Source organism: Corylus avellana, chromosome 5 (assembly GCF_965113065.1).
Source record: "Corylus avellana chromosome 5, dhCorAvel1.hap1.2, whole genome shotgun sequence".
Taxonomy (NCBI): Eukaryota; Viridiplantae; Streptophyta; class Magnoliopsida; order Fagales; family Betulaceae; genus Corylus; species Corylus avellana.
In genome coordinates, this window is record NC_142494.1 from 507,466 (window position 1) to 531,753 (window position 24,288).

At 32.9% G+C, this 24,288-nt stretch overlaps 2 protein-coding genes across 3 annotated transcripts; both read left to right on the forward strand.

The window, feature by feature from the left end:
* The first annotated feature begins 4,915 nt into the window (after positions 1 to 4,915).
* On the forward strand, positions 4,916 to 9,611 carry LOC132180600 (nudix hydrolase 2-like). The gene is made up of 9 exons (XM_059593487.2): positions 4,916 to 4,971; positions 5,187 to 5,410; positions 6,731 to 6,796; positions 6,941 to 7,078; positions 8,317 to 8,394; positions 8,485 to 8,535; positions 8,636 to 8,670; positions 8,855 to 8,963; positions 9,405 to 9,611. The coding sequence occupies exons 2-9, from the start codon at positions 5,216 to 5,218 to the stop codon at positions 9,609 to 9,611; spliced, it is 879 nt and encodes a 292-aa protein (XP_059449470.2). The 5' UTR covers positions 4,916 to 4,971; positions 5,187 to 5,215.
* Positions 9,612 to 18,559: 8,948 nt separating this feature from the next.
* LOC132180895 (nudix hydrolase 2-like) lies at positions 18,560 to 23,355 on the forward strand. Of its 2 annotated transcripts, none has more exons than XM_088516981.1 (8): positions 18,560 to 18,778; positions 20,851 to 20,916; positions 21,051 to 21,188; positions 21,934 to 22,011; positions 22,106 to 22,156; positions 22,257 to 22,291; positions 22,457 to 22,565; positions 23,038 to 23,355. In XM_088516981.1, exons 1-8 carry the CDS (start codon positions 18,584 to 18,586, stop codon positions 23,239 to 23,241), a joined length of 876 nt encoding a protein of 291 aa, XP_088373107.1. In that variant the 5' UTR covers positions 18,560 to 18,583; the 3' UTR covers positions 23,242 to 23,355. The 2 variants fall into 2 exon arrangements, with proteins under 2 accessions (XP_088373107.1, XP_088373108.1); XM_088516982.1 differs by having other exon boundaries at positions 22,536 to 22,565.
* The last annotated feature ends 933 nt before the right edge of the window (positions 23,356 to 24,288 follow it).

Consider the following 24,288-nt stretch of genomic DNA (forward strand, 5'->3'; position numbering starts at 1 on the left):
GACTTCTTGGTACGTTGATATTTTCTCACAGACAGCCTATAATGAGATGAGATAGAATATGCTGGTCTATGTTGTTTATTAAACAAGAACATGTCTTTATAATAACAAAATTACTTTTGATTAGTACATCTTACAATTGTATTTACTATCGAGATTTTGCTAATTGTTGTTCTCCTCCGGGAAAACTTTCAGCTAATAATATATATTGTTTTTAAGCACGATAGTTTTTGGTTGGACATTGTTGTTATGGAGTCCACCCCTTTGTTTGAACTTTTCTATATTGAATTTTTTTTTTTTATAAAAAAAAAAAAAAAAAAAAAAAAAAACTGGTGTATCTCGAAACATAGGAATGGTGGTTCATTTCTGGGAAATTACGTGGGTTCTATTATGAAGTTTCCTCCCCCAAGAGTTGGTCAAAGGTCAACCTTTTTTTGGTAAGAATTGTCAGCAACGACTCCGCAGTACTGTGGCTACCGAGTAATTCATGCTTAGACGGAGAACGACCCCTTCAGCTTTGGGATTAAGTAGAATTATATGGTAAGGAGTTTGATTAAAATCCTATACAAGTTCCACAGAACTTTCAGCAGCAAATCACGAGTTGTTAAACGTGCGTGAGTTTTGTCTTTCTAGCAACGTTTGTTGCTTTGTTGTCGACTCTGTTGGATCCAATAAAATAAAAAAATTAAAAATTAAAAATTAAAAAAAAAAAAAAAAAGAGAAAAAAGAGAGGAAAATCAGTTGGCCCAAGTGGCTCATCTTTGGGCCATTTGTTAGGCCTAAATTTTTTTTGGGCTTTTATTGGTCTTTTTTTATGACCCATGCCAATTTTGGGCTCATAGTTGATCCCATTGTTTGCCCAATTTCGGCTTAAGTCGGCCCTCACTTTTTCCGCCATAGTTAGCTCTATTGTTGTTAAAGGCTCATCTTTGGTCAACGTCGCCAACCGCCACTAACTCCAGTGAGTTTCTGACCGTCATCTCCGGCCTTCGTGGCAAACCACTTGCCATCTCCAACAACAAAAAATAAAAATAAAAAATCTTTTTAAACTCAAGCTTTCATAATCTTACACATTGAGTTTGTGGGGATATTATAATATATTTTCATATAATTTTGATTGATAATTAAATTTTTGTAGATATAGGTTATAGATCGAACCATGTAATTTTTTTACATTTTTCTCTTCTTTCCTCAATCTCTCATCCTTTGTGTTTATTTTCTTTTATTCCGCTATTCGATTTCATTTTCCATTCGATTATGAATTTTGTGGTGGCCGGGAACTCGGGAAGCATTCCCATTACTACCAACGACATTTTAATATGACATACAACTATTTTCTTAATTCTAAAGGGAGCTCAATATTATTCACAACACCAACTGAGCAACTGAGCTAATGGTGTTGGTGTGCAAATTGTAATAAGACGCACAATAAGGCAGCTCTAGAGATAGTGTAACCGCAGCAAAGAGAAAGTCAAAGACTAGAGATGGAAAATCGTATCACCACAAACTCTTGTAAAGGCATCCAAAATAAACATTGATATGACTCATGTAATTTTTTAAAATTTTTATTTTTAGCATGTTTGAGATTGTGTTTGTAAAATAGAGCTTTTGAGTAAAAAAAAAAAAAAGTTTTTTTTTTTTTTTTGTTGCAAAAACTCAATTTTTAAGCTTTTGTCAAAAGTGTGTTTTGATAATTTTTAAAGTAAAAAGAGTCAAAGAAGTACTTTTAGAATTTTTTACTAAACAAGTCAGCTTTTGTTTTACTCATCTTTCTATATACTAAAAATACTTTTTAAGCTCTCTAACGCAATTCCAAAAAGACTTTTTTTTTTTTTTTTTCAAAAGTTAAAGAAGTATATTTGAAGTTTTTTTTAAAAAAACAAACTAGCCTTTTGTTCAACACATTGTTTTAGGTACTAAAAGTACCTTTTAAGCTCCCTAATGCAATCTCAAACATGGTCTTAGTACTTGAGTTACAAGCAAATAAAAAGATTCATTGAATCAATTGCCTAATATAATGATATGTAGCAATAAGAAAAAGAAACATCTTCAAATATAAAATTTAGAGTTTGTTTGAGATGGAAGCTTGAAAAATACTTTTAATACTTGAAAAGGTTGTGCCAAACAAAAAACTGATATGTTTGGTAAAAAAATTCAAAAGCATTTTTTTTTTTTTTGACTTTTTACATTTTTGAAAAAAGCTTAAAAATAAAGCTCTTTTCTAAAAAACTCTTTCTTACTTTAAAACTTTTATTTCCTAACGTAATCCCAAACATGCTTTTCACATGCTAAGATTAGCTTTGTAAAGGAAAGATACTCGGAAACTTTATTCATTGAATAACTCATTCTTCAAAAACTTTGATTCTTCAATACAATCAAGACACTTTAAAAATTAAAAAAAAAAAAAAAAAAAGACCCACGACCAAACCCAGACATGGTTGTGTGTCGGTCATAACCCACGACTTGGCACTGAGTCCTTTTTTCCCACTATTTTTCGCTTTTAAAAAAAATATATTTTATGAAAGAGTATTTTTGTTATTTTTGCTTAATCCCGTGAGGATTTAACAAAGAAAATCTTAAGGGATGGAGATGACAGAAATGGACTAATAAATTAATACCTTGCATTACTTTTTAAAATTTAGAGGCACTTCAAAATCGGGCATAAATTTTCTACAAGTTAGATTGTAGGCAGTGGCGGAGCCACAAGGAGGCCAGACTGCTAGAGGTGGCCACGGCCCCTACGTGGGATTTTTTTAAAAAAAAATTCTACACAGACCCCTTCAAACTATTAAGAGAAAAATATATAAGCGGTCTCTACGTGAAATTTTTTAAACTCCTCTATTGCTCCTTGGCTTATCAAATCTCGCGCTTCCTTCTTTTTCCTTTCCTTTTCTCATTTTTCTTCTTTTCCCACGTTCTCCGCCAACTTCCTCTTTCTCTTTTTTGTTTTATTTTTATTTTCTCCTTCCCCACCGGTCACTTTTTTATTTTTATTTGTTTTTTTTTTTTATTGTTTACTTTATTTCTTTGTCTCCCACTATCCACTCTCTTTCTTTTGTTTTTTTTTTTCTCCCCTTATCAAGCTTCCGGCTTCTTCTCTCCCTTTCTCTTCTCCCTCTCTCTCTCCCTCAGTGGTTTACTCTCAATTTCTCAAATCAAATACTCTCTCATGTTTCAACTTTATTAAATTAGGGCTTTTGGTATGTAAAATTGATATTAGTTCATTGGAGTTTGATCCTGAATTGCGTCATCACATATAAGAATATAATGTTAATCAACGATGTGCAAAATAACTAAACGCATGTCACACTTTTTGAGGTTGGTACTCTAAGTTCAATTCCTAATCTAAGTAGTCTTGTGATTTGAATATTTTTGTTATTAACTATTGAGAATATTGGTTGTTAGAATTTAAACATTTAGCCGGAGAATTTGATGCAATTCTAGGCTCAATTCATCATTGTATTTAAGTACAAGTGATTAAAGGAAAAAAAAAAAAAAAAAAAAAAAAAAAAAAGAAAACTTCAAAAAAAAAAAAATTTAGTTTAGTGGCTGACTCCGCCAATGATTGTAGGAAATTCATATTGAAATTCCAATAGCAAAAATGTAGTCAATTATGACTTGTAGCATGGGCTAACTCTGAAAAAAAAACAGATGTACTAACTTTTGCTCTAACGTGCTCATAGGGAATGTATATTATAGAACCCTTTAACAAATCCGTCTCTAAAGCTACATGTATTATTTAAGCTATTAAAAAGCATGTAAAAAATATATATTATTAAAAAAAAAAAAAAAAAACGTAATTTTCACATTCTCAGGATTAAAAAAATTTCCTACCAACCAATTTATAAAAAATTCATGTTCTTTCAAATCTCTTTATTAAAAGTTAATGCTATTTTAATTTCTTATTTACCATATTTAGGAGCCTTAATTAAATAATATTGACTATAATTAGGCATTTAAATATTTTTTATGAAAACAAATAATTATTAGTATTCAGTAATTGGGGCCTAAGACCGTCGCATAATCAACCTAGAATAATGCTGCAAGCAGGATCTTGTGTATGTTCTCCCAAATATGATACGCCTTTTAAAATCACCATTAAATTTGAGATGATCATTATTGTATTTTAATCTATTATAATTTTAAAAGTCATCACATTTAAGATGATACAAAGAAAATTCTAACATTACTCATCGGCCTAATGATGGAGCCAGCTTTGGACAAATGTTTTTACGTTAACGTCGTTGTAGTATCACGTACACTGCCATATCCCTACACCTTTTTGGAAAATAGTATGTGTCCTTCTTATGTTTTCATGAGTATTATTTTCTAAAAACTATGAGTATTACTTTCTAAAAACTAGGTGAGAAAAACAAGAGCCAGTTTATTTTTTAATTTTTTTAAAAAATAATATACACTTAAAACCAAAACAACACAAAAAATAATAATAATAATAATAATAAATAAATAAATAAACAAACAAAGATACCAAACATTTCTCGATCCGGAAGTTTCACTTCGCCCGGCCAGCCGCGTAAGCCGAGTAGTAAAAAAAAAGGGCGGCTTGTATATATTTAAATAATTTTGAGAATCAAAAGTAAACGGTTGGGAAGAATCCAAACATCATCCGGGAAACCTACGTGTCAAGAAAAGCAACTTATACGCGTAACGTAAGATATAGAGAAATTGTATATATATTCAAATTAATGTCCCGTATCTTCCCTTGAACTGAAGAGGACTCGTTCAAAATCCTTCATTCAAAGTCCCAAGAAACAAGAACTGCACGGAAGTTGTCTTCTGGATTCTGTGTTACGACGGAAAAAGCAAGGTAATTTAAATGGCTCCCAAGCTATACAAATCCGCATGTTTGTTTGGAATTCTTTATATATATATAAATTATGCAGAGGTTAACAACACCCTTAATCTGGCATCATCTTCATCATTTGGCAGCAGTTCCAAAGAGGCCTACTTTTGGTATATCATCATCATCCTCATCCTCACCATCATCATGCAGCTTCTCAAATATGTGTTTAGGCGGTTGCATGTTTGGGTTGTTGACTTTTTTTTTTTTTGCGTTGGCTGGTACCCAGATGGCAGATGCTGCCAATATTTGTGTTTTCAAGATATATACTGCTGTGGTGTGTGAATTTTTTAGTTCGTAATTGCTTTCTTTTTTTAATCTCGTACAGGTGGAAGATTCCCTTTCTTGATAAGAAACATGTCGGCTCCAACAAGTTCCATGTCAGCAATGAAGCCTGTGATGGGGGAAAATGAGAGAGCTCAACAGTTGGAGTTGTTAAGCTCAGTTGATGATTTGTATGGAGGAGTTCGTGTAAACATGGAGCATCATCCCATGGATTCCAATGCCTTTGCTACTTTGCTTAAAGCTTCAATATCACAATGGAAGCAACAGGTAGTTTAAAGCTTAAAGCTTCAATATATATATATATATATATATATATATATATATAAAATCCAATTGTTTTTTGTTTTGTTTTGTTTTGTTTTTTGTTTTTAATAAATAAATGAAATGAGGGTGGTCATCCACCTGCTTGTACCAAAACACGAGGGGCGGTCATGTGGTCACCCCAATGAGCATAGGAGGATCATGACCAAAGATACTGGGAAGTTGTGCAACTACCCTATACCCTTTTGGGTTCACCACCGCGAGAAACTTTAGAGGTGGTGCGACCACTCTTAGTGGCCGTCAATGGGTGGCCAGCCACCCCACCAATCGAATTCATTCGGTTTTTGTTTTGTTTTTAGTCTTCTTTGGATTTGGGTTTGAAAAAGAATAAAAAAATTAATGTGGGTCTTTTAAAAAAACACAGTATATTCCTCCATGAATAACTATATATTAGAGAATAATCATTAGGGTTAAATACCTAATACCCTCTAGGGTTTCATTTCTTTATTTTTTCCTCTTAGGGTTTAATTTTTATCATAGGAAGTGCCTATGGTTTTGATAAAGACCAAATTGGTTCTTCTGTCCATTGACCATTAATTGACTTAACGGAAGTCTGCGTTACTGACACGTGAATCAAATAAAATTTGACAATTGGCATAAGTGGCCAAGTCATCAGTGATGATGTGGCCACCTAATTAAATTTTTTATTATTTTTTTTATTTTTAAAAAAAGATTTTTTTTTTCAAAAAAAAAAAAGAGGAAAAAAAAAAAAAATTTGGGCCTTGGCCATTTGAGGGTAGCCTTTGGCCATGGAGCCATCCCCTTTGGCCATGAGGGTGGTTTCGGCCACCCCCACGGAGCCAAGGGGGTGGCCGAAACCACCACTAATGGGTCTTGGGGGCTACCCCGATTTTTTTTTTTTAAAAAAATATATTTTTAATTTTTTTTTAAATAAAAAATTTAATTAGGTTGCCACATCATCACTAATGATGTGGCCACTTATGCCAAGTGTCGAATTTTAATTGGTCCACGTGTTAATGACGTGGACTTCTGTTAAGTCAACTAATGGAAGGACCAATTTGATCTTTATCAAAACCACGGATACCTTGATAAAAATCAAATCCTAAGGGGAAAAAATAAAGAAATGTAACCTTAGGATGGTATTAGGTATTTAATCCTAACCATTATCATGTAAATATCTATTTTATGAAATAACGTAGAATCAAATAAAAGAATAATACTTATTCTATAGGAATAGCTATTAATTAATGCGGAAGTAGCTGCTATGTGCCCTAATATGTTATGAATATGGAATATAATTTGCAGGGGAAGAGGGGTGTGTGGATCAAATTGCCTATCGAACAAGTAAATCTTGTTGAAGTTGCAGTTAAGGTAACCACATTAATTTCCAACTTAGACCATATGCTGGGTTAGCTTCAGAAAAACATACCTTGAATGTAAAACTGTGTAGACTGTGGTTATTGGCGTACAGTCTTCCAAATCCTGCTTCATAATCTTGTTCTGCTAATTTTACAGGAAGGATTTAGGTATCATCATGCTGAACCAGATTACTTAATGCTTATATATTGGATTCCTGAAACTACTGATACTCTTCCTGCAAATGCTTCACATCGAGTAGGTATTGGTGCTTTTGTCATGAACAGTCAAAGAGAGGTATTTCCCACAGACACAGTTAATTACCATGCATCATGGTTTTGAAAATTCTAGTAGTTCTTAAATTTTCCATCCAATCACAATCTAAGTATATATATACACACGTGTGAGGGAGTTTTCAAGTGGCTAGGCTTATCGATCTATTAGTTTCCAAAGTATATAATTTTTACAAGAAAATGTAGAGTAATTCATGTTTTTATTAAAGTTACAACTCTATCATGGATTAAATATATAGCAAATTATATAATTGTCATGGTCTTTTGGTTTGAAAAGTTGAAAGTAATAATGTTAAATATTGGGGAAAAATATAAAAAAACCTCCAAATTAACAGCCATTTGCGATAAAGTCTTACAATGTTCAAAAGGTACTAAAATAACCCATCAAACTACCAAAATGCATAAAAAATGCCACTTATTTTTTTATATTTCTACAATACCCCTATTCTTTTTTAAAAATAAAATAATAAAACAATGAAAAAAAAAACCAAACAATATTTTAAAAAGAAAAAAAAAAACAATGGGCGAATAAATACAATTTTTTTTTTTGGAATAAATAAATAATTAGTCACTGTAGTTAGCCTAAATTACAAATCGATCACATCATGTCGTATGAAAGTAAAATCAAAGTTTTCTAAGATATTCCAAAAAATTAATTTAGTCCTTGGAGTCAAATTCTGTTAAAAAATGTGATGAATTCTGTTAAATGTGATGTCAACGCAAATAAAAATAGCGACACGTGTTATTCTTAGTAAAAAAAATTAAACTAAAAAAAATGAAAGCCGCCCCTTTCCTTTTTTCTTTTTTCTTTTTCTTTTTTTTTTTAAAAAAAAAAATTAAATTTTTAGTTTTTTATTTTATGAATTTTTTATTTTAGTTTTTAAAAGAATAAGGGTATGATTGGAATATAAAAAAATATGTGACCTTTTTTACACACTTTGATAGTTTGATGGGCTACTTTAGCACCTTTTGAACATCATGAGACTTTAGAGGGCTTTTTTATATTTTTTTTCCTAAATGTATTGTAAAAAAAGGTAAACTCTATGGATCAAATGGTAGTTTTCATTTGTGTCACAAGTACAGATTGCTTTGTTCAGGTATCATATAGCTTCTCTCTGTTTATTTTCTCCTTTTTTGGAAAAAATAACATGCTTCAGTGTATTTGGCTTGAAAATTTCAATTTCCCAAGAATGTGATAGCTTAATATATCTGACTACTGAAATTGATGTTATTGTATGATAGGTGCTTGTAGTTATGGAGAATGGTGGCAGATTCAAAGGAACAGGCGTGTGGAAGTTCCCTACTGGGGTTGTTAATGAAGTGAGTACATTATGAGTGGGGTTCTTTATCCAATTCTTTACAACATTTTAGAAAAGTGTTTCACCTTGAATTGAAATTTTGCATTCACAGGGTGAGGATATAGGTACAGCTGCAGTTAGGGAAGTCAAAGAAGAGACAGGAGTAAGTCATATTTGTGCAATTGGTTGACTCAAATGAAATATATATGTGGGTTTACACATGCCAATGCAAATCTAAGACCATTCATTATATTTTGTTTCAGATTGATGCAGAATTTGTGGAAGTTTTAGCATTCAGGTACAATTTTTTCTCAGTATTATCTCTCTCCCCATGCATTTGCACATATTGTTGTTTTAGATGACTCTACAGATTTCCCTGTAAAAGCAAGTTTTACTAAGCTAGTGTTATTAGATTTTGATAAATTTTCAATATAATTTGCATGCTCCTCAATCTCCTTTTTGATTTTTGGCCCTCATTACAGGGAAAGCCACAAATCATTCTTTAGCAAATCAGATTTGTTCTTTGTTTGCATGTTGAAACCACGCTCCTTTGACATCCAGAAACAGGATCAGGAGGTTGAAGCAGCCCAGGTACTTTTTTTTTTTTCAACAGTAACACTATGCTTGTTTTGCTTTCAGTAAATTTGCATCAACTTGGATTAGGGTTTTGAGCAAAATTTCCATTAGTTTTGTTAATCAAAATGATTTAATTTGGGCAAGTCACACTCTGGAAATAGGCATAAAATGTATCAAACTTTTGTCAATCCTAGTAGCTGCTGCTACTCTTTGGATTAACTCTCCGAAAATCATATCATACTACATAGATGCAAGACCATGAACCAAATTAATCAGTTTGCTGTTCGTATTTGATGAAAGAAATGAATTTAAGGAACAATCACATGCTGGAGTCCAGGCCTTGTGGTTTGATGTTTTGCACTTATATTTGAAGTAATTGAAAAGTAAGGCCTCCTAAATTACTGAAATATGAAACAAGGTTTCCTTATGTTCATTTTTTTCTTTTCTTATCTCTAGTGGATGCCAGTTGAGGACTATGCAGCCCAACCTTTTATCCGAGAACACAAGCAATTCAATTATGTTGCCAAGATATGCTTAGCAAAGTCAGATAAGAACTATGCTGGTTTTTCTCCAATATCTACATCTACATCTTCTGGCAAAACTAGCTGCCTTCACTGCAACAATCCAGATATACACCTATTAACTTCTGACCATCAGCAGTAGCTTTCAATATGGCAGTGTCAATAAATGATATGATCTATGCAAGTTGTCCTTATATTTTTTGTATTGAAATTCAAATAAAAAAATTAATATAGTCAATTATGTCTTTTCTATATTGCTTCAAGCAAGAAAGCAGATGCCCGTTAGTGCAACGACTTTTGTGCTAGCGTGCTCTTAGGTATTGTATGTTATAGAACCCCTTGAAGGGTTGGTCATACGACTATTCCAAAAAGCATATATGTTTGTTATGCAGTCGGTGTATGTTAACAAACAACTCTGCTTGGCACGACTTTAGGATCGTAGGTCAATATTACTATTGATAAATGTTGTTCAAGTAAGGCTGTAAATAAGCCAATCTGAGCCAGGTATTAGCAAACTCGGCTTGGCTCATTTAAGAAAATATTTAATCAAACCGATCTCAAGTTCGAGCTTGGCTCATTTAAGAAAATATTTAATTGAACCGATCTCAAGTTCGAACCGACCGGCCCATTAGAAAAATTTGGTGCTAAGGATCGAGCTCAAGATCGATAAAAATTTGATTTCAAGGGAACCAAGCCCTTGAATAGCCTGACTTGGCTCACACCTTGTTCTCGTTAGGTAAGAACATGCAGCTCTTAGCTAATAAGCTGGCTTGAAAATTTTACTTTTAATAAATCAACTTTACTCAAAAAATTGATTTCTTTTCACCATTTAAAATTCAAATCGTTGAGCACCCAGGGCATTTTAGTTATTTACTCACAACCCGACCACTAGGTGGCAAAGACTTGGATGGTTGGCTTAGAGAATGTTGTGCCATTCAATTTATAGAAGTGAGATGATATAGTGTTTGCTTCTTTTTTCGATGTGGGACAAGGAAAAGCTTCACAAGTATAACACGCTCAAACTCTACCCCTCTGTCTCCTTCTTTTCTCTCTCAACTCTGGTTCTTACTTCTCTCCCTCTCGCTCAACTTCAATTCTCAGCCCAACTCTCTCTCTTCTGTAATTTCACAATCTCCCTCTCGCTCAACTTCACTTCTCTTTTCTCTCTCATCAAGTGTGTTGTGGGTGAGAAAAAAGAGCAAGTAACCATCAACCACCACAAATGTCTCTTGGTCCCTACTGCCACTACAGCATTTAGAGTTTTTTAATGGTGTTGGGACGAAGATCAGCTTGTAAATCTTGCCCCCCTCCATGATTGAGAAAAGCAAGCATTTTTTATGCTCCGGTCTACGTTCTGCAGATATGGGAAGAAAAGAGGAAAGCTAGATTTAGCTGTCAGCAGATAAGGTTGAAGAAGGAATAAAAGAAGAAGAAAAGAAAAAGATGAAGTGTGCTGGAAGTGGGAGGCGAGGAATGAAAAAGAAGAAAATAAAATGGAAGAAAGAACAAGTGGCATGGGGGAAGGTGGGGGAAAGTGGAAAGTTGGTGTAAAAGGAATTTTTGATTTTGTTGTCTGTCCTTCCAGGCAAGTGAGCAGCAATGGCTGACCACATATGACAAAAATAATCAATTAAATATAAGCCCAAAACGACATAATTTTGACTAAGAAATGGTTTAAAAAATGGTTACAAAATGGAATTAAAAAAAGTTGTTATTATATATGTATAATTATAATTTAGGGATAAATGTAAAATTGGTCAAATTGGTTGGCTTAAATTACAAATTCCATTATATGATTTGTTATTAAATAATCATATGATTTAATGATTAATAGATCATGTGATAATATAACCATATAAATTCCAATGACAATACATTAATACTTCAATTGTGGTTATAAGTAACACATTGTTGAATCCAATGTTAATTACTTAATTTGATATTATACGAATGACATTATCATTGTATATGAATACTATGATTAAGTATTTTTTTTTTTTTAGAAAATATAATTAAGTATTTGAATTGTCATTGAATCATATGATTAAGTATTGATCTTATACATTTGTATTATTCAATATATATGTATAATTATAACTTATAACGTATGTGGACTTATAACATACATTGGAAGTTGGAACAAAGTTTCTAGATACTTAATTATTGTATTAGTATCAATTTGTATACTTTTTTATTATTATTATTGAAAGGGGGAAAAGGTTACAAGGGGGATCTTTTCCACTCTTGATCCGAATGGACAAGAGAATAGATGATCCTATGGGAATGCTTCCAAACACTAGGTGGGAAGCGGCCCATAAGTATCAATTTGTATACTTATGTCATATTATATATGTATAATTTGTTATTAGATAATCATATGATTTAATGATCAATTGATCATGCGATATAATCATGTAAATTATAATGACAATACATTAATACTTTAATTGTGGTTATAAACATCACATTGTGGAATCCAATGCCAATTACTTAATTTGATATTATACGAATGACATTTTTATTGTACACAAATACTATGATTAAGTATTTAAATTGTCATTGAATCATATGATTAATTATTGATCTTATACATTTGTAATATTCAATATATATGTATAATTATAATTTAAAACGTATATGAACTTATAACATACATTGGAAGTTGGAACAAAGTTTCTAGGAACTTAATTATTATTATTATTATTTTTTTTTTTTTGACATGTCCGCACAAGAGGGGGGAGGGGGATTTGAATTAGTGACCTCCGCTTCATTAGGCGTGGTCCTAGCCGATTGAGCTACCTCTTGGTGACGACACTTAATTATTGTATTAGTATCAATTTACATACTTATATCATATTATATATGTATAATTTGTTATTAGATAATCATATGATTTAATGATCAATTGATATTTGATCATATGATATAATCATATAAATTATAATAAGTAATGACAATACATTAATACTTCAATTGTGATTATAAGCAAAACATTGTTGAATCCAATGCCAATTACTTAATTTCATATTATATGAATTACATTGTCATTTGTAGATGAATAATATGATTAAGTATTTGAATTGTAATTGGATCCTATATAACATAAATTACTTAATTACTATTATATGTATTTAAATTTATATAACTATTTTTTTGTAATATATTAATATATTTTGTATATATATATATATAAGATCTATTAATGAGCAAACGAGTCGAGCTAATGAGCCGGGCGAGCTGAACAAGCTCGAGTTAAACGAGTCGAACTCACGAGCCCCCGTCGAGCTTAATCGAGCGAGTCGGGTATGCGTCACTAGTTAATCGAGCGAGTTTCAACAGTAACGAGCAAGCTTATACAGTGTCGAGCTCGAGCTTAGCCAAGCGGGTAGCGAGCGAGCTGTCGAGTGTGTTAGCTCATTTACAACCCTAGTTCAAGGACTAACTGTGCCATTTTCTCTCATTGAGATGCCGAGAAATATTGTTTGTGTTATTGTAGAGAGTAAAGCTATTATTTACGCTCAATTCACACCCGATGATGTGGTATATTTTAAAATATGACTTTTTTTTTTGTGTATTTGTATTTGTATTTGTATTTATTTTATTTGGCTAACATGGAAAAATCACTTCAAATACGCTAGGTTAGACAATGATAAATAGGTGCGAAGAGTCGTATCACTACTCTATTAATTAACAGTGGAGCAGTTGTACAATCTAAAAAGTCAAGGAATCATAGGAGATGGAAACACATCGAGCACAAATATCATCTTATAAGAGAAATAGTATCTCAGGGAGATACAACTGTAGTTAAGATTCCAACGACTGAGAATTTGGCAGACCCGTCCACTAAAACCTTACCACAGAAGATTTTTGAATCTCACATGAAAGAAACATGAGTCAAATATATGTCTCACTGGAATTAAGGGCAAGTGGGAGTTTGTTGGGATTATGCCCATAATCCCAGTGAATCTTTAATCCATGAATACATTCCATGTTTAGAAATGAATACATTGTTTATTCATTATATCATCCTTATGTTATGACGACATATATTATCTTTTACATGAGTATTACATAAATTGTTCATTTTATATGTAAAAAGGTCCTAGGATAACATTGAATATGGATATGGGTGTGAGTAACGTTATCACACAAGGTCTTAGTCCATAAATCCTTGTATCCTTAAAGGTTTAAAGTTCACAGCCAGCAAATGGAACTGGGCATTCCATTTTGATAAGACTGTTATACATCGAATCTTAATGATCTACCTTGATCAACCGAAGCAGTGTCTTCGGAATTGATGTGCAGTGTGCTGAGTTCCTAAAGCATTGAACAGACCAAGGAGTTGTCATTTCAAGAAAAATATTGTACATTGAGAAAAAAAGGCAATAAACTACTTATTTGGACTTTGGTTCTAAATTTTGAGAAGTTCGTGGACCCAAATGTGAAAATGTTGATTACTTAAATGTATCGTAAAGTGATACCTATCATCGGTAAATAGAATTCATTGCGTTGGGTAATCACATTTGAACATTGTGGGAACACAGGCTTCAAGAAGAAATCCAAATCTTTTGTCAGGTAGACAAATAGATAAGAAATTTTTCCTTGATATAGATTTTATGGATATTGTTCTCAAGTCTCTGGCCAGAGCATTTTGGTTGGTATACCAAAATATATATGTGCTTTATCGCATCATGAGAATATCATAAAATTAGTGACTTAAAGAAAAGAGGTATAGAATTAAGTGGTAGTATATTTGGCCTTAATTTTGCAACAGAAGTTTTCATGGACGAACCACAAGTTATTATTAAGTTAAAGGAATTAATTGTTTTTAAGCAAAAATATTTGTTGGAGTGCAGTCACAATTATTTAGTGTAATTAATTGTGATTAAAATATTATCGCGTAACAAATGTCGGGAGACATAATTACCGAAATATTTAAGCCAATAATTTTTTTTTTCTTTAGGTCCCTCACTAAGCTGATATATATGTTAACCATATAATAGGCTCTCTTATTTATATTTGGGTTAAGTGTTTTATTTAATTAAAACATGGGCTAAAGAAATTATTTAAAGTTGAGCTTGAGATAAAACCCATGCACTTTAAATAAAGCATGAAGGCATAAGGCCAGAAATTAATTTCTGGGCCTGGGCTTAGGACTGCAAAGAAAAGGGCCTGGGATTTAAGCTTTAGGCCCATGCTCCAGGGCAAGGAGATGCACGGCCCACGGAGAGTTTCTCCCTAGGTCGTGCGGCCACATAGGTGGAGGCTAGGGTTTGCCCTAGCCGGCCACCCAGTGTCCAAGTCCGACTTGGACTCTATTTTGCATCATGTCACACATTGCTTAGATTTGAAACTTTTCTCCCTAGCTGTGCCTATAAATAGAGAGGAGCCTAAGACTCTCAAAATATTCAATCAAGTGTTTTTGATCATATTAGTTCTTTATGTTAACTCACGAAGAACAAAAGTTTAAGTTTTGAGGAGCCAAGCAAAAGCCCACACTCTCTTTTGGTTATAATCAGTCATTGGTGAGAAGTTCTAGAGGCTACGATCTTTCACTTTCTTGAAGTTCTTGAAGAACAAGAAAAGTTCTTTTGTCAAAATCCACAACACCAACTAGCTAGCTAGGGTAGGTAATGAAAGGATTATTGTAATAAGTAAACAAAATGAACAATAATCAATTGCTTTGTAGCAATTCAATTAACTAAAATCCTGATTTTTAAGTAGCATAATTTGGCACCTTTTCTTTCTTGTCTTCCGAGGTTTGATGTAGATCAAAAAACATGAAATGTATATGGAGCAACTGAGCTAATGGTGTTGGTGTGCAATAAGACGCCCAATAAGGCAGCTCTAGAGATAGTGTAACCGCAGCAAAGAAAAATTCAAAGAATGGAGAAGGAAAATTGTATTACCACAAACTCATGCCCCTAACAAAAACATAGGAAAGGCATCCAAAATAAACATTGATATGACTTAGAGCTATTTGGAATTGCAGGGAGAAATGAAGCTTTTAAAGCAAAACATAATTTTTTAGGAAAAAAAAAAAAACTGTATGTTTAGCATATTTGGGATTATGTTTGAGAAATAAAGCTTTTAAGTAAAAAATAAAAAAAATAAAAAAAAATTTGGTCAAAAACTTCATTTTTAAGCTTTTGCCAAAAATGCATTTTGGCAATTTTTAGAGTAAAAAAGTCAAATAAGTATTTTTGAAATTTTTTATCTAACAAGCCAGCTTTTGTTTGACACAATTTTTTATGTATTAAAAGTAATTTTTAAGCTTTCTATCGCAATCCCAAATAAGCTTTTTTTTTTTTTTTTTTTTTTTTTTTTTTGACATATTTACACAAGGAAAGGGAGATGGGAGATTCAAACTAGTGACTACCGTTTCATAAGGCATGGTCCACATCTGATTGAGTTATCCCTTGGAGACTATCTCTTTTTTTTTTTCAAAAGTTAAAGAAGTATGTTTGGAGTTTTTTTTTACCAACAAACTAGCTTTTTGTTCAACACATTTTTTTAGGCAATAAAAGTATCTTTTAAGTTCTCTAACGCAATTTCAAACATACTCTTAATACTTGAGTTACAAGCAAATAACAAGATTCATTGAATCAATTGCGTAATCTAATGATCTAGCAATTAAAAAAAAAAAAAAAAACGTTTTCAATATAAAACTTAGAGCTTGTTTGAGATTGCGTTAGCATAAAAAAGTCAATATGTTTGGTAAAAAAATTTCAAAAGCTTCTGCTTTTTTTTTTTTTCTAAAAAAACTTTTTCGTACTTTAAAAGCTCGATTTTCTAACGTAATCCCAAACATGCTAAGATTAGCTTTGTAAAGGAAATAGTTGGAATTTTATTGATTCAATAACTCATTCTTCCAAAAAAAAATTGTATTTTTTTTTTTTTTTTTTTGCTAAAGCTTCATTTTTTAAGCTTTTACCAAAAGTGTATTTTGAAGTCCTCAAGAGATAGCTCAATCGGCTAATGAAGCGGAGGTCACTAGTTCGAATCCCCCTCCCTCTATTTTCAAACGCAATCTCAAAGATACTTTAAACATGCTAAGATTAGCTTTGTAAAGGAAAGATACTCGGAGTTTTATTGATTGAATAACTCATTCTTCCAAAACTTTGATTCTTCAATACAATCAAGACACTTGAAAAAAAAGGACCCACGGCCGAACCTAACACGTGGTTGTGTGTCAGTCACAACCCACGGCTTGGCAATGGGTCATTTTTTTCCCAATCTTTTTTCCTTTCTTAAAAAAAAAAAAAAAATTTTTACGAAAGAGTATTTTTGTCATTTTTGCTTCATTCTTGAGGATTTAATAAAGAAAATCCAAACGGATGGGAATGACCGAAAGGGACTAATAAATTAAAACCTTGCATTACTTTTTAAAATTTAGAGGCACTTCAAAATTGGGCATACATTTTCTACAAGCTAGATTGTAGAAAATTCATATTGAAATTCCAATAAAAAAAAATGTAGTCAATTATGACTTGTAGCATGGGTTAACTCTGAAAAGAAAAACAGAAGACAATTTTGTCAATATTGATTCAGGCAAAAGAGCATGTGCGTCAGTACAACGACTTTTGCGTTAACGTGCTCATTGGTCATGTGTATAGAACCCTTTAACAAACCCGCATTTAAAGCGATATGTATAATTTAAACTATTTAAAAAGCACGTAAAAAGTACATATTATTAAAATAATAATAATAATAATAATTTTTACCTGTAAAAAATTTCCTACCAACCAATTTATAAAAAAATTCATGTTCTTTCAAATCTCTTTAACAAACGACCAGACCCTCTCCATGAATATTCTATCATTTTCCTTGATATTAACATGAAAGAATCATTAACTTGCTTTCTAGGACAAAGACAAAGACAATTGGACAGGACAGGGGGCGCATTCCATTTCTGAAGTCTTTGCGCGCGTCCCCTACGGCCGGCAACGACCGACGACCAAGTCTCAAATAACAATTTCTTTAGTCTTAATCCCACGTACGCTTCAAGACTCAAATAATTGGATGAATTTATTATAATCTTTTATCTCTCCAATTAAATTAAATAAAATTTTATAATGAATTATATATTTAGAGCTCCTTTAATTTGAGATTCAATTAATTTTTTAGTTTTTCTCTTTTTTTTTTTTTTTTTTTTTTTTTTTTTTTTTGAAGTTTCTCATATCAATTTCTAGTAGACATGCATCTATAATTAAAAATATTTAAAAATTAAAGAAGCACGGTTTATAATATATATACTAGAATAAAAATAAATTTTAAAAATTGAACAATAAAACCACATTTGTAAAAGGAATTATTTCGAATTCACATTAATCTTTATGATGGGATTATCTATGGAGCCGGCTTTGGAGTAGTTCAAAAAAGGGCTTGTATTTAAATAATTTTCAGAAAATGAAAATTAGTTAACGGTTGGGAAGAAGCAAATTAACCAGAAATCTACGAGTCAGGAAAAGCAGCAACGTATGCGCAGGGCTGGCTCAATGTATTTGGGGGTTTTAGGCGAAATTTTGAAGTTGGGCCTTTTTTTAAAAAAAAAAAATATTTAAATATTAATTAAATAATATTTATTTTAATAATATTATTATTATTTTCATTCTCATTGTTGTTTCATGACTTTTAAGTTTAACTTTTAACTAGTTGCCCAAAAAAATTGATATGGCATATTTGTTTTTTTGGATTAATTGGTTTTATTTTACAATTGGCTTATTATATTGAGCCTTATTTTAGTGGCCTAAACTTTTTATGGGAAAAAATTTTGGGCCTTATTTTTTAAAAAAAAATTATGCCTTAAGTTAAAATAAAATTAAAAAAAATTTTAAGCCTTATTAAAAAAATTTTTGGGCCTTATTAAAAATATTTTTGAGCCTTCATAACTGGGGCCCTAGGCGACTATGGCCTAGCCATTGAGCCGCACTGCGTATGCGTTAGACATAGGAAAACCCTTGTTGTATATATATTCACATATCCCGTTTCTTCCCTTGAACTGAAGAGGACTCATTCAAATTCACTGCTGTGGTGTGTGAATTTTTTAGTGCATGATTGCTTTTTTTTTATTATTAATCGTATAGGTGGAAGATCCCTTTCTTGATAAGAAACATGTCGGCTCCAACAAGTACCATGTCAGCAAGGAGGGCTGTGATGGGGGAGAATGAGAGAGTTCAACAGGTGGAGTTGTTAAGCTCAGTTAATGATTTGTATGGAGGAGTTCGTGTAAACATGGAGCATCATCCCATGGATTCCAAAGACTTTGCTACTTCGCTCAAAGCTTCAATATCGCAATGGAAGCAACAGGTATTTTTTTATATATATATATATATATAGAAATGCTAGAGATCCTAAAGGTTTTCCCAAATATTGGTTCTAGACTGACGTGACTGTAGTTAAGTGTTTTTTTAATAAAAATAAATCGACTCACCCACCCACGCACGCATGCCCTATCCTATCCCCTTCACCTTCTTCTCTCTCCCATAGCACACTTCTTTCTCTCCCCCACACTCCAACCTCAGTTTCCGGCGAAGCCATGACCACCCAATGCACCAGAACGGAGACGCGCCCACACTGGGATGAAACCCACTGAAAGACATAGCCACCGGCGATAGATCTGCGACTCCGGCAACGCCCACCCACCAGCGTGACCTGCCACCCACGCCCAGCCCGATCCTCCCCCCAACCGTCTTCTTAAATCCAACGCCACCCAGCCCACAGCATGGTCGGAGCAGGCCGCACCCACCGCCCCGGCCCAGCAGGCTAGAATAGGCCACCACTCACTCCCAGGCCGATCCCCCCGTCCAGCCGGCTGCCCACCACGCTGCCTAGCCCACTTTTGTTTGTTATTTTTTATTTTTTTGTTTTTACATCAGTTTATGGTGCAAATATGTGATGAAATTTATATAGTTGCAGTGGATTGATTTGTAGTCTCAGATTTGCCCAATTCTTTTTTTATATTCTCAGATTTGTCCAATTCTTTTTTTGGGTTATTTTGTTGCTTTTACATCAATTTGTGATGCAAAAATGTAAAGAAATATTCGGAAAGCTGAGGTTGGGGTGTGGGGGAGAGATAGAAGTGTACTGTGGGAGAGAGAGAAGGTGAAGGGGATAGGATAGGTCATGCATGGGTGGGTGGTGAGTGGGTTTATTTTTATTAAAAAAAAAAAACTTAACTGCAGTTTAGTAAACTGCAGCCATGTCAGTCGGTAACCAATATTCGGGGAAAACCTTCGGGATCCCTATATATATATAGAGTAGAGATTTTTGGCAGCATGGGGTCATCCCAGCGTCTGCCAAAGTCTGACGTGGCCAAGGTTTTTTTCTTTTCTTTTTTTTTTAAAAAAAATAACGTCAAATATTTTTCTTTCTTTTTTTTAAAAAAAAAATAGAAAAAGATAGATATTAAAGGGAAATTCAAATTTGAGGTATTAGCACCAAATTTAGGATAATCGAATCCCTTTTGGGTGATACAATCCCTAAAGGGTTAACCTTCTACCCCTAAATTTTAGTTTTAAATCCAAAAACAAGTTTTGAGGCATTAAAAATTAAATATTAACCTATAAAAATTTAACTTAAAAAAAATAACAAAATATTATTATTATTATTTTTTAATATATGTCCAACGAGCGTCTATATTCTTTTTGTTTGGTGAGAACACGTATGTTTTCACTTGAAATCAAAATTATAAAGAAAAAAAGAAGTATGAAAGCTCTATCGGTGGCCGACTACCTCACCCTAACAAAACAAGGAGGCTATTTCCATTGGAATAAACAGTATTTTTCAAAAAACTAAAACCTTATTGTCCTTTTGTTCAAATCCAATTGTTTTTTTTTTTTTTTTAAATAAATAAATGAAATGAGGGTGGTCGGCCATTGTCTTATACCAAAACACAAGGGGTAGTGTGGTCACTCCCAATGAGCATAAGAGGATGGCCAAAGGTATTAGCCGGGGAGTGATGCAACTACCCTTGAAACCTCTTTGGGTCCACCACAAGAGACTCTAGAAGTGGTGCAACCACTCCTAGTGTTTTGCGATGGGTGGCCAACCATCTCACCAATTGAATTCATTCAACTTTAGTTTTGTTTTTAGTTTTCATTGAATTCAGGTTTGAAAAAGAACAAAAAATTAATGTGGGTCTTTTAAAAAAATATATATAGTTTATTCCTCAATGAATAACCATCGGGGATATTCCCCGTTATCATGTAAATATCTATTTTATGGAATAATGCACAACCAAATAATAGAACAGTACTTATACTATAGGAATAGCCATTTCATTTGAGATTACTCGATCTTCCGCATACCTAATGTGGATTTAATGTGGAAGTAGTTGCTATATGCCCTAATATGTTATGAATTTGGAATATAATTTGCAGGGGAAGAGGGGTGTGTGGATCAAATTGCCTATCGAACAAGTAAATCTTGTTAAAGTTGCAGTTAAGGTAAAGACATTTCCAACTTAGACCATATGCTGGGTTGGCTTCAGAAAAAACATACTTTGGATGTAAACTGTGCAGTTATTGGTGTACAGTCTTTCCAAATCCTGCTTCATAATCTTGTTCTACTAATTTTACAGGAAGGATTTAGGTATCACCATGCTGAACCAGATTACTTAATGCTTGTATATTGGATTCCTGAAACTACTGATACTCTTCCTGTAAATGCTTCACGTCGAGTGGGTATTGGTGCTTTTGTCATGAACAGTCAGAGAGAGGTATTTCCCACAGTTATCATCATTGTTGTCACTACCCAATAGTAATCTAATTCTTAATTTTTAAATATGCTCATCCAAACAATACCAATTTAAATTCTAGATTATCTTAATGCTATCAATTTAAATTCTTTTTGTTTTGAAAATTCTGATAGTTCCTAAATTTCCATCCAATCATAATCTATATGTATATATATGCTTGCCTGTGAGGGAGTTTTAAAGTGGCTAGGCTTGTGGCCTCCAAAGTAAATAATTTTTACAAGAAAATGTAAAATAATTCATGGTTTATTAAATAAAGTTACAAATCGATCATGGATTACATATATATGCAAATTACTTAGATTGATTGGTCATTCATATGACTATAACCAAATGGACACCATAACATTATCTCAAAGGCAAAAACACAAAAGATGGAACTTCAAATTTTGATGATCAGAAGTTTAGTTTGGCCCCCAAAGATAAATTTCTAGCTCTGTCATGGTCTTCTAGTTTGAAAAGTTGAAAGGAGTATTGTTAAATATTGTAAAAAAAATGAGGTACACTCTATGGATCAAACGGTAGTTTTCATTTGTTTCTCAAGTACAGATTGCTTTGTTCATATATCATATAGCTTCTCTCTGTTTCTTTTTTCCTCTTTGTTGAAAAAATCGCATGCTCCAGTGTATTTGGCTTGAAAATTTAAATTTCCCAGAAATGTGATGGCTTGATATATCTGACTACTGAAATTTTTGTTATTGTATGATAGGTGCTTGTAGTTATGGAGAATGGTGGTAGATTCAAAGAAACAGGCGTGTGGAAGTTCCCTACTGGGGTTGTTAATGAAGTGAGTACATTATGAGTGCGGTTCTTTATCCAATTCTTTAGAACGAACATTTTAGAAAAGTGTTTCATCTTGAATTGAAATTTTGCATCTACAGGGTGAGGATATATGTACAGCTGCAGTTAGGGAAGTCAAAGAAGAGACAGGAGTAAGTCATAATTGTGCAATGGGTTGACTCAAATGAAATATACATGTGAGTTTACACATGCCAATGCAAATCTAAGACCATTCCTTATATTTTGTTTCAGATTGATGCAGAATTTGTGGAGGTTTTAGCATTCAGGTGTGAATCTTTCTCAGTATTACACATATTGTTGTTTTAGATGGGTCTGCAGAAAATCTTCCCTGTAAAAGCAAGTTTTACTAAGCTAGTATTATTAGATTGATAAATTTCAATATAATTTGCATGCTGTTCAATCTCCTTTTTGATTTTTGGCCCTCATTACAGGGAAAGCCACAAGTCATTCTTTAGCAAATCAGATTTGTTCTTTGTTTGCACGTTGAAACCACGCTCCTTTGACATCCAGAAACAGGATCAGGAGGTTGAAGCAGCCCAGGTACTTTTTTTTTCAACAATCACACTATGCTTGTTTTGCATTCAGTAAATTTGCATCAACTTGGATTTGGGTTTTGAGTATAAAATTGCATTAGTTTTGTTAATCAAAATGATTTTGGGCAAGTCACACTGTGGAAATAGGCATAAAATGTATCAAACTTTGGTCAATCCTACTAGCTGCTGCTACTCTTTGGATTGACTCTTCCAATATCATACTAGATGGATGCAAGACCATGAGCCAAATTGATCAGTTTGCTGTTCATTTTTTATGAAAGAAATGAATTTAAGGAACAATCACATGCTGGAGTCAGGGTCTAGTTGACAAGTCCAATTGGGCACTTTTTAACCAGGCCTTGTGGTTTGATGTTTTGCACTTGTATTTGAAGTAATTGAAACGTAGGACCTCCTAAATTACTGAAATATGAAACAAGGTTTCCTTATGTTCATTTTTTTTCTTCTTTTCTATTCTCTAGTGGATGCCATTTGAGGAATATGCAGCCCAACCTTTTATCCGAGAACATGAGCAATTCAATTATGTTGCCAAGATATGCTTGGCAAAGTCAGATAAGGGCTATGCTGGTTTTTCTCCAGTATCTGCAGCTACATCTTCTGGCAAAACAAGCTGCCTTTACTGCAACAATCCAGATATACACCTATTAACTTCTGGCCATCAGTAGCTTTCAATATAGCAGTGTCAATAAATGATATGATCTATGCAATTTGTCCTTAAATTTTTTGTATTGAAATTCAAGTAAAAAAATTAATATAGTCAATTATGACTTTTCTATATTGATTCAAGCAAGAAAGCAGATGCCCGTTAATATTCCAGAAAGCATATATGTTTGTTAGGCAATGGGTGTATGTTAACAAACAACTCTGCTTAGCACGACTTTAGGATCGTAGGGCAATATTACTGTTGGTAAATGTTGTCCAAGGACCGACTGAGCCATTTTCTCTCGTTGAGATGCTTATAAATATTGTTTGTGTTATTGTAGAGAGTAAAGCTATTATTTACGCTCAATTCACACCCGATGATGTGGTATATTTTAAAATATGGCTTTTTTTTTTTGTTTTTATTTTATTTGGCTAACATGGAAAAATCACTTCAATACGTCATGTTAGACAATAATAACTAGGTGTGAAGAGTATTACTACTCTATTAATTAACAGTGGAGCAGTTGCACAATCTAAAGAATCAAGGAATCATAAGAGAGGGAAACACATCGAGCGCAAATATCATCTCATAAGAGAAATAGTATCTCAGGGAGATACAACTGTAATTAAGATTCCAACGACGGAGAATTTGGTAGACCCGTCCACTAAAACCTTGTCATAGAAGATTTTTGAATCTCACATAGAAGGAACGTGAGTCAAATATATGCCTCACCGGAATTAAGGGCAAGTGGGAGTTTGTTGGGATTATGCCCAAAATCCCAGTGATCCTTTAATCCATGAAAATATTCCATGTTTAGAAATGAATACATTGTTTATTTATTATATCATCCTTATGTTATGACATATATTATCTTTTACATGAGTATTACATAAATTGTTCATCTTATATGTAAAAAGGTCTTAGGATAACATTAAATATGGATATGGGTGTGAGTGTGAGTAACGTTATCACACAAGGTCTTAGTCCATAAATCATTGTATCCTTAAAGGTTTAAAGTTCGCAGCCAGCAAATAGAACTAAGCATTTCATTTTGATAAGATTGTTATAC